At 38.8% G+C, this 11,304-nt stretch overlaps 1 protein-coding gene across 1 annotated transcript; it reads right to left on the bottom strand.

Annotated features, from left to right (window-relative positions):
• Window positions 1-7,444: 7,444 nt before the first annotated feature.
• On the bottom strand, window positions 7,445-8,350 carry Tas2r16 (taste 2 receptor member 16). The gene has a single exon (XM_004856474.1). It carries the CDS (start codon window positions 8,348-8,350, stop codon window positions 7,445-7,447), a length of 906 nt encoding a protein of 301 aa, XP_004856531.1.
• Between the last annotated feature and the right edge of the window lie 2,954 nt (window positions 8,351-11,304).

The raw sequence follows: 11,304 nt of genomic DNA, 5'->3' as shown, positions 1-11,304 counted from the left end.
CAGGATTTATTGCCTGTTTGCAATCCATATTAGCATTTTCATAGGCTAGCTGTAAGATCAGGATGTCTGCTGCCTGGGAATTAGAAATCTGTCTCCTAACGGTTTGTTGTAATCTTGCTACAAATTCTGTGTAAGTCTCCACTGGCCCTTGCATGATTTGAGTAAAAGATTTTGTTGGTGCACCCTCAACTGGCACAGAAGCCCAAGCCCTCCACAGGAGGTCCTCTAGCTGGTGGAAGAGCAACGCTGGGCAACAGGCCTGCCTGCTTAAATCCGAAAAGTCACCTGTGCCCGATAACATGTCGATAGTAACTTCTCTCGACTGAGCATCTCCCTGAGCATTTTTATGAGCCTGTTCCCTGATTAAAGAAAGAAGTTCCACCTCAAAGTGGAGATACTGAGCTGGGGATAGGCACGTTTTTGCAAGGTGAAAAACATCATGAGGAACCAGAGAATAAGTCTGAAGTACATTGTCCAACAAACCCACTGTATAGGGGCTTTGGACACCATTAGTTAGCACACTCTGCCTGAGGTCCTTTAGGATGTTAAAATCAAATGAGGCATGAACATACATGTCCACCTCTGAGTTGTCAGGATCAGGCAAAACTGAGACAGGAAAGCACAAAGGGTCTCCCACTGCCTTGCTTGATGTCACAGCCTTTTGTAGGGTATGGCGACAGGGAGTGGCCCCAGAAGAGGGCTTCACAAGAGGGGCAGCTAGACCTCTGCGAGATGGCTGAGGGGCTAGAGAGTTAGGGTCTTCCTCAGCATGCTGTGGCAGTGGAGCAGAAGCCGCAGTGAGATGAAAGCAAACCAGAGAAGAAGCCAAACAAGGGGAAACCTGGACAGAAGGGTTGGTGGGGGGAGGGGTAGCTGAGGTCTCCTGAACTGACTGAGAGAATTTGAGAGCAGAGTGGACTAAGGCCCAAGTGGGGAGCGTTGGGGGGAGAGACGATCACCCCTACGCTGGGCCTCACGGAGAACAGTACCTACATGTTCCCATGCTATTAAGTTAGTTGTCCCTTCCTGGGGAAAAGATGGGACGTACGTTTGTATGTCTTTTAACAAATCTATCACAGCATCCTTAGGTACTGGGTACATAGCTTGCTTTAACAGCGACTTAAGTAATTTGGCAAAGTTACACTGTTCTGTTGACGGAGACTGACCCATAGTTGTAACTCAGCAAAGATAGAAAATTACCCCCAGCTGGACACACTTACCACCGGTGTCCCTCATCCTAGTCCGGAAATCGTCTTGGGAGATCCGTGTGCTGTCTCTCTTACTCCAAGTTTGTCTCACAGGCAAGTTCACCCCTGGATCCGATTCACATCCACGTTGCACGCCAAATGTAGGGGACAGGGGAAGGGGACGTTACCAGAACCTCTGCAGTGAGTCCTGGTCTCCTGGGAGACACGGCAGCACACGGCAAATTACAGGAAAGGTAGACAAATGAGACTGAGGAGAAGCTGAGCTTTGGGTCTGATCAGTGCTGCTCTGGGCAGCAAAGACAAACACCCCCTAGCTTGCAGCACCTTTTATTCAGTACATGGGGAAACAAAAGTAACAAGTGAAATATACAGTTCAGTACTTCACATTGGGATAAATAAGGTGTAACAAAAGGCTGGGGGGCAGTGGAAATCTAAGAACAATGAGGAATTATGCAGATGAAGATTTGGTTCCTCTCTGGTGTCTCCCGCAGGTGTGGTCTTGTCCTGGAGATTACAGCATCTGGGGATCACTGAGGTCTCAGTTGTGAGCAGAGGCCAAAATGCAATTATGTCTGGAATGTCCTAGCTGGGCTGTAGGCTGGAGAACTAGGCCTACTCAAATGATTTTTCCCTAGAATTATGTAGCATTGTTCCCAACAAGCCACTTATTTTCTGGTAATTCTTAAGATTGTTCTAGTTAGGGCCTTAGTAGGGAGAGAAGTTGATTTCTTGATTTATGCCTCAGAAGACAATTTTATTTCCAAGTTGTTGGAATGAGCCTCATTCAAACCCTCAAGTACTGACTACACTGATCTGCCAATATCCTCAAGAAATAGCTACCTACACAGTCTATCTTTAGGCTTTAAGAATGAAAGCTTGTGAAATTTATCTTTCCTCTAATTTTAAACATAAATTTGAAGGTCTATGTTCCTCTGCAAATACAAGCAACTTATTCGCATTTGACTTCATTTTGGCTGTCTCAATTACTTACATCTAGCATATTTTTAACATTGAATTTTATTAATTTATTTATTAGAACTCAATTCAGAGATTGAAATTTAAAGAAAAAACTTAATTCGTGAGAAGGAATTTATTTTAGCCAACCAATACAACCTGTCATTTGTATAAATTTTACTCTAAAAATAATTTGGGGAGACTTGACCTTGAAATTAAGTTTATCCAACTGTATTCTTGCAATCAAAACTAGCAAGAAGCCAATTCACATTTAGGGTCAATTTTGTAAGTTTTGTTCAAATAGAATAAAGTGTCTTGAAGAAATGTTGCCTTGGAAATTTGAGACATGGCAAATGGATGGTAAATTAGAAGCTCTGCGTAGAAGGGCCAAATAAGATGTATTTAGCCCTCCTGCTAAAAAGCAATTTGGCATTATTCCAAGTCACACTGATTGTAAGTACATGCTCTTCTAGACTTCACAAGAAAACATTCCCAAAATTCTCTCCCCAAATATGCATTTCTGGAACAAAAATAGGTCTGAACAATTTTTAAAAATCAGTTTATAATTATAGTTATGTTGTGAATGTTTTATTTCTCCAATGCTATCCATAGCATTAACCTTGGCCCATTTTTTTCCTTCCTCTTTTACTCTTTCTTTGTCTTCTTTATAACAACAAGACCAATTTTGAAAAGAATTTGCCATCATTTATAATAAGAATATAAGAAAAATGAGGAAAAATGCTATTGCTTCCATATAAACATAAGCACCAGAATGGAATCCTATGTCAAGGGTTCTCCTCTAGGCATGGACTGGTTTTATGATCAAGCAGCCAAATTTCATGTTGCTTTGTCTGAATTCAGCTGGAGGTAGTCATGATGGCCATGGTGTCAGAGAAACTAAGATCATCACCAAGGGAGGCCTTTGCTTTGGCCTTTGGTTTAGATCCTTTGAGAAACAAAATTATCTTGGGATACTTTTATAAATAGAAAGAAATATACACTATGGAAAAACAATATCAGAGAAAATGAAAAGGGTTTTCATATCTTACTGCCTCCTATGACTCTGGTAAAAATTGATTAAATAGCTTGGACTCACTGTCTTTAAACAAATTCCCAAGATCACCCTTTCCCAACCCTTAATGGCATTTTAGGTCCCATAGATTTTCGAGAATGTTCTCATTTTCAGGTTTTAGAGTCTAAATCAAAACATAAATCTCACATTCAGTTAAAAGCTTCTTTCTTCTATCTGAGCTGATATAGAGGTTTGGGAGCAGCAAGGAAGAAAGTAGAGGTCAATTCTTTCAATGTCGTACCACATCTCATTTTCTTTTTAGTGTTATAAGATCATTAAGTTGAAGGGGCAGGAGAAATTAAAAGAAAAAGGCCAACATCATGTTTGGTGCTGTTGTAATTTGGTCATTAGTACCTTTGTTAGAGAAGGAGTCTAAACATTGGCTGTTTCTTGTTTTCCAGAATCCGGAAGTTATCTGCACTTTATTCTTTTGTAAGGGAAAAGCACTTAACTGCTAAACACCTCTCAGCTCTTAACCCACTGTATAACATCCATAGCTATTTTTTCTACCCGGGATTCTTGGAACTGATCAGTTAGATCATGGCTGATCTAACAGGACCTACGATGGTAAAATAGCCCACATGCAAAACTCTCACTTCCCAGGAGGAACACACATCGATCAAGCTGCCAGATAATCTTTGTATTTCCAGCAGTATACAGTAGGCTGGCAGTAAATATTTACTGAATGAATAAGATGCTTTGTATTTACAAATGCCAGAATACCGTTATGTTACTCATTATCTCATTGTCATCTAACAATAGTAAATGAATCCTTGTGTGTAGAAAACTATATTATAAAGGCAGAGGCAAGAGATGCAGAAATTTAATAATGAGAAAACTTAAATTTGGTGTTGAGAAAGCAATTGAGGCAGTTGATGTTAGAAGAAAAACGTTACCTGGAGGAGCAAAAGTCAGTGATGTGTTTGGGATTTGTGCAAGTAGCTGAGTTGGTACCAAGTCATGAAGGGTGCAGGGAATTTAGGCATATGGTTAAAGAGAGAATACAGAAAAAATAAAAGGAAATGGCATCAGCAGATGTGAGGAGCACTTATCCTATGCATTGATATATCCTATGCAAATTTAAATATTCTATACATGGATGTTTAGTAAAAGGTGAAAGATTTATATGACCTAAAGAGTAACTAGAGTATGAATGGATATTCAGGAAACAATGAAGAGATATATCTGATGCAAACAGTCATTTATATAGGAGATTTTGGGGACTTAAAGCTGGGCAGATGGATCAGAGTCAGGCCTTGACACCTTGAATACCAGGCTCAGAAAGAGGCAAAAAGATGCAACTGAAGTTTTGAACCCATGTATTTTGCATTGTAGGAGTGGGGGTGAGGAAGAGAGTATCACCCAGTGAATCAAATCTGTGGTGTCTGATTAGAAACAGACCCCCATGCCAGGTGCCACTAGGAATTTACCATTGTTGCCTGTGCATCTCCTCCATCACAAGACAGGTTTTAAGATCATGGAGTGTTATATAAAGGGTTAAGGGTCTACTTTCCAGTTGCCAATGATTTGGAGTTATACATGGTATGCGTGCATGTGTGTGTGTGTGTGTGTGTGTGTGTGTGTATACAGTGTATAGACTCCACACTCATAGGGCTCCTCTTAAATTCACTGCTATCTCTCTGCTCTCTGATGTGAGTTATCAGGCAACATATTTTATGCTGGGCATAATGGGTATTATATAGGGTAGTGTCTCTATAACTTGGACAAAACAGGTCTATTAGCCCTTTGGTGTTTTACTTTTTTATCAGCAAACAGAAGCTATCAAAAGAATTCCCTTTCTTCTTAGTTACAACCTCTCTGACATTTTTTCTTAATAATCTCCTTTTTATCACCTGTATCTTTACAAATTAAAACTCTTTGCTTCCTTTAAACTTATCCCATGTGGTTTTCTCTCCTTTTTAGTGGTGTGAATTTCAGTAAATAATCTTTCTTTCTTAAGTTTGTTTTCCATCTAGTCTGGATTGGGCAATCTTGACCAGGCGTTTCTGTTTAAAATGAGATATTGTATGTAAAATCGCTTTGTGAACTAGTAGATGACACAAATATGTAGGGTAATTATTTCTGCTTCTTTCTTTAATTTTTTCTAATTTCTGGATCCTTTCAACTGCTTCTAACACCCTCACCTCATGCATATCATACATAAGTTTTCTATTGCACTTTATTATAAAGAAGACAATGAAAATATTAAAAATATTTAACAGCTTCTGAATTGTATCTATGCACTGTGTGTGATATCGGGGGAAAGGGGGTTCTATTTTTTCCTGTTCTCTATTTACATACATATGAAAATAATGGTCCCTGTTTTCCCCAACTATCTGAGGCTTCAGAAACTGCAAGACCCCTTCTGGATATAGATACTAATGACAAGTAGCAACAATGCATATTTCACTGGCTTTTGCCCAAACTTTTCCAGCAGGATCCCAAACCCATGCAACGCACTTCCCCACCATTCTCTTTCCTAGGAGTCCCTGGTCAGGTCAAATGATATCAACATGTACCTTTGTCTCCCATTCTTTTTGCTCAGGGTCACTTAGGACTCCGCTTCCCAAACATGAAAGCATCTATCAGTTTCCAAGCCACATTATACTGCAGTCCAGCTGCTGCAGTTCAGGAGATGTCACACTGTAGAGTGCTGCTGTAAGGTGTGATTGTACAGCTCATGCTCCTTTCTATACAATAGTAGATTGCTGCAGAGATGTGCCAGATGGCACACAGTCTTTGGCAAAACCTTTGTGAGTTGAATGTGGAAACAAATCAAGAGTGATCAAACTGAGGTCAAATCAGAATATCCATCCCTTTGCAAGGACCAAGACTTTCTTCACAACCAAACTTGACTTTTCTGCATCTTTTTTTCTGTATGGTGGTTTGCTTTGAGGAGATGTTTCAGTCCTCTAGCAGGAGAACCAGAAGTTCATTTTATCAGACATACTCAATATGTATAAAAGGTGGAAAAATTACATTCTCCACCTTTGGCACCAGAATGTTGTAAGAGATAATTATCTTCAGAAAAAAAAATAACCTTGATAAGTGCCTGGGGTAGGTATATAGAAGCTGAGACTGAAATACCTGGAAATTGATCCTTATCAAGATATTTGCTTGCTAGTAGGTGAGGGTGGTGAAAGGGAAAGAAATAAGGAGAGAAGCTATGGGGAAAAGGTGAGACCAGACATTGCAAAGGTGTGAAAGAACCTGCTGGACTGGGGAGATGGAAAGCATTCATTAAAAAATGGTAATGTTTTATTGGTGATTTTAAAATTGATTACTGCATAGTTCTCATATTTTTATTCATTTGGGAAGGACTTTGGACAGTCATAGAGCACAAAATTAAAAAGTATAGAAAATTTAAACCAATGTCATTCAGATATTGGGAAGCTCTTTTTTATGTATGGCAAAAATCCGCAGTTATGTTTCAATATGGGAAAGTGAATCTTTCTAGAAATTTTACTCTAACTATAGTAAAATAGTCAATTATCAAGCCACTATAAATTATGTTATTGACAATCAAATCATAAATATTTGGAGAGTTATTAAATATGAGTCTAACTTGGGTAAATGGTCTGTGATTTGGAGGAAGAATATAATGTCTTGGCAGATTAAATTAATGAAGAGTACAAATTTTAGTTGAGTTTTAAAAAATGAAGTCACAGTATTTGGAAGAGAAACAAATACAGGATTTGTGTCATTGGATAAAGTTCCAGAAATGTGAAAGCGTGTGAGAGAATGCTACCTCAATGGCAAGACTAAAACTGGAAAAGTGAATTAAGGGGTGAGCACAGGGAGTATTCAGTACATGGGCAATAAATTCTTGTGGGAAAGGAATTCATATTACAGTATAAAATAATTAGTAGTCATGACAAGGATAAAATAATGGGTGAAAATCATGACACCATGATTTTGACGGTTAAGTACAGAATGTATTGGAAGTGAGATTCCAGAGTTGGTAAACACTAAGGAGAATAAGGAGACAGAGAGAAAGCCAGGACCAACCCGGGGCTTGTGGAAGGGAAAGAAATAAATGGAACATAGTACAGACCAGGTTAAACATTTAGAGATAGATAGCAGAGGGGATGAAAGGGAATAAGGCTCACATTAATGATGTTTCATTGTTACATAGCGATGCTGGTTATTAGTGTTAATTTATACCAGTGCAAACTTCTATTTTCCCAGGAGTCTTGTTGTAACTTGTGCCTCAGGCAGACTCTCGGCCCCAGAACTTTATTTTTAGAGCCTTTTTCAGTGTAGGGCTGCTCAGTGTCAGTGAAGTGGAATGAATAGACACTATTGCATAGATGATGACCTCCCAGGCCCAGCACCAATGTCCTTTCTTAGATTTCATGTCTGCAAAGGTGAGTACTATCATTAGAAAGTAAGCAGTGAACAAGATAAAGAAGATAGCAAGAGACCTCAGGGCACTGGAGTGAGCTTTCAGGCTGGAGTTAGAGAGGCTAGTGTTATGCTGTTGCATTTGCTTCCAGTGCTGGATCAGACAGGCCATCAGGATGATGGTGGAAACCAGGAACAGGAGAAAGGGAATAGTCAACACAACTATTTTATGAGCCTTGGAAAAATTCTGCTCAAACATTTTAAGTTTCTCAATCAAAGTGCTGTTTGTAGGTGAATGCTCCATGATGGTCAATTCTAACTGGATGTGAGTCCTAATAGCTGAAGGGATAACTGCCACACAAGAAATCACCACAGCACTCAGTAATAACCAGGGAACTAACCTCAAAATTCTCCACCTCAGCCAGAAGAAGATGGGATGGGTGATGCAAGAGACCTTGACGCAGTAGAAGACAGCAAGCAAGCTGGCGAACAAGAATGTAAGGACATTAGTGAATTCCCAGATGATTTCTGTGTTCCATAGCACACAATTAAGTTTAAAATAGAAGCAAAAATTGGACAGTACTGATGACCACTGTTGACAGAAACGACAGATGCCCAGGCAGATGAGAATCATTTCTGCAGGTGACAATCTTTTGACCAGCACCCACTCTCTGCCCAGAATTGCAAGAGTAAAGCTGCTCTGTGCAATTATTGTCAAGGACTCAAACACATAGATGATGATAAAAAAGACAGTGAGTTGATTGAGTACCATGCTTCTATTCCAAAGTATGTTTCTGGACAAGAATCAGAAGCTCTGTACCAATCTGTAGGTAGGAAACAGGTTTCTGTTCCCACCACTGTCTGGTAAATGAAAGCTCATCCCTCTGGATGCAAATGTTCTCCAGCTCAATTTTTACTCTCATTTTCCTGTCTATAGGATTTGGTTATGCTTTGCTTGATGGTTTGTTGCTACATCTGGAAGAAGAAAAATATTTTTTGAATGTGGATTTTCACTCCTAAGATAATTTGATTATTTTCATAAAGGCATACTTCTGTCATAACCATGGTGGGTATTTCCTTTTTATCTGTCTGAGGTACTCTTAGTTTATTTCCCCATCTTCTTTAAATAATATTTTCTTATTTAACCTAAAATTAGAGCCACAGTAAAGACAAATCCTTCGCTTTCTGTTCATGTTCTGGGCATGTTTCCAAACTTCTGAATGCTAACCTCAGAAAGCCCTGTGTAACCAGCTTTCTCAGCAGCTGCTAGTGGATGCTATGACCGAAGTGTGAAGGTAAATGAAAATGATAATAGTCTTTCCTCTGAGATTCCACACAAAAAAGGGCTGGAATCTAAGACAAGTATCCTTATCCAACACAACCCACTAATAATCATCCACTGAATTCTGCAATTTAGAGAAATCAAACTCCAAAGAAATCACTGAACACTCTTCCTTGAAGACAAACTGTCCGTAGATACTATTTTTTTGCCAATTTAAATGCCTTGAGCATATGCTCTATATATTTTTGGAAATTGTTTTTGTTCTATCAGCATCACTGGTTTTTTTCCTCTCCTTTCATGGCTTGGTTGCTTTTATCATTTCTCACAGGTGAATTGAAAGAGAGCCCTCTTAGTACTAGTAAAACACTTTACTTCTAAACAGTAGCCATTGTTTCATAGCTATACAGGCAGTTTAGAGAAGGAACAGAAGAACCTTTTTCTTTGGTTCAGGACAACTATTCCAAATAGTAAATATCTAATTAGTGGATTCAGAAATGAGAGGTAAATTCTAGTAATTATTACCTGGTGAGGGAGACAAAGTAAAAAATATCGACCATATGTATGATAAATTCCAATCCTGTGTGGACATTTAATCATTCAAAGAGGTAAAAATAGGGGCAATCTAACAGGAAGATTAGAATTCTTAAAAATAAAACTGAAAAAACCTCTGAATCCATGGCGCAAAGAAAACAATAGCTTTAAAAATTCCACTCGGAAACAGAATTAAAATTAGAAAGCATCTACTTTGCATTCTTAATAAAATTCAAGAAACAGAAAATAAAAAAAAGAGACAATGAAATAGTAGTCTGTGATCAAAAGACTAATTGGTTGAGATTTATCGAGACATAAGAAGGAATGAAATATAAAATATTGTTTAGTAAAATATGCAGTGATAGCATAAATGTCTGCCTCCTGTTCCGTGTACACTACAAAGACTGTCTCATTCAGAGGAAACTTGGAATGACTGTGAACTCAGGACTGGATGCTAGCCATCACTTCGACCAGGAATGAGTGTCTGTCTCAAACAGCTCCCCATAGGCTGGGCTACAGCTGGAGAGATGAACTGGCACCACTCCAACATACAGGAAGGCAGTGGCCATTAAATAACCCAGATACTCTTTTAGGAAGTTTGAATGTGGGATGCACAAATCAGCCTAGAGCCTGGGACTGGGTGTTCTCTGAGGCTAGGAATTCAAGCACATCTCTTCTATTGTGTGTCCCTTTGAATCCTCCAGAGCCATCTCTGCAGACTCCCCCCAAAGTGACCCCAATTCTGGCTTGCCCTTTTCTGCTCTTCTTCAGCTTCTACCCCTAGCCTTTGCTCTTGTCAGCCTGGAAATGGTTACCCATTAGCCAGTGATGGCTGGTCAGGCATTGGGAAGATGACTGAAGCCCTGCTACTTTATGCTGAGCACACTTAAAACTACGGTGAACCCAGGCTTTCTTGCCAGACAAAAGGGTGGGAGGGTGGGCTGTCCAGGCTGAGTGCTATATTCACTTTGTCATTGCACCATTTCTCTTTCTCCTTCCCAGGCACCAGACAGGTGTGAAGGCCCCATGTTTATTTCCCAACCCAAAGGTTGCTTGGGAACAGAAATATCAGTCTCTCCTCTTGGACGTTACTATCTTCACTGTTAGAGGAGTAGTCTCTTCCTCATTTCTGGTGTCCCTGAGCATATTCTTAGTCTCTTCTACTACTTTATTTACTTTCCCCTGGGGGTGCCACACTAATTTTTCTTATTTGAAAATCTGATAGGAGTTATTTGTCTAATTATGGATTTTACTTTTACTAAGAAAACTTTATACACACATAATTTGAGATACTAGTCTTTTTTGGTGATATATATTATATGTGTGTATATGTATGTATACATACATATACATATATCTATTTCATAAAATATTGAAAACAGGAAAATTAAGAAAGGCAATAAATTAAAGGGTAAATGATATTAACTAATAATTTCACAAAGCAGTATTTAATCTCACTAGTAATTTTAAAACACAGACAATACTGAGGAAACCTTTTTCATCCTTCACATTGTAAAAAGAGGACAATATCAAATCTAGACAAGAAATGGGAAAAATAGAAGGCTTTATGCACTGCTGGAAGGAATGTAAATTAATACAGTCATGTTGAAAAAATAATTTGGTCTTCTTTAAAATTTATAGACCTTAACATCAAGCTATTAATTCTATGTATATATTGTGTATTGCAGAGAAAATCTTACATATCTATAAGAAAGGGGAAATTGGCAAGCCTGGTTATTTCAGAAGTGATCATAATACCAAAGAACTGGAAACCACGTAAATGGACTTCAGTTAGAGAATAGATAAAAGTGGTATAGTCACACAATGGCATAAAACAGGCATTTGTTTGCCCTATCAAAATGACTTTACTACAGAATTTGCCTCTCACAAGAAAAGTTTTAAATGCCAGGCTC

This window comes from Heterocephalus glaber, unplaced genomic scaffold, assembly GCF_053883595.1.
Source record: "Heterocephalus glaber isolate CG9 unplaced genomic scaffold, H.glaber_assembly_v1.0 deba00000546, whole genome shotgun sequence".
In the NCBI taxonomy this organism is placed as follows: Eukaryota; Metazoa; Chordata; class Mammalia; order Rodentia; family Bathyergidae; genus Heterocephalus; species Heterocephalus glaber.
The sequence above is the reverse complement of the archived record's forward strand: the minus strand, read 5'-3'. Positions and strand labels throughout refer to the sequence as shown.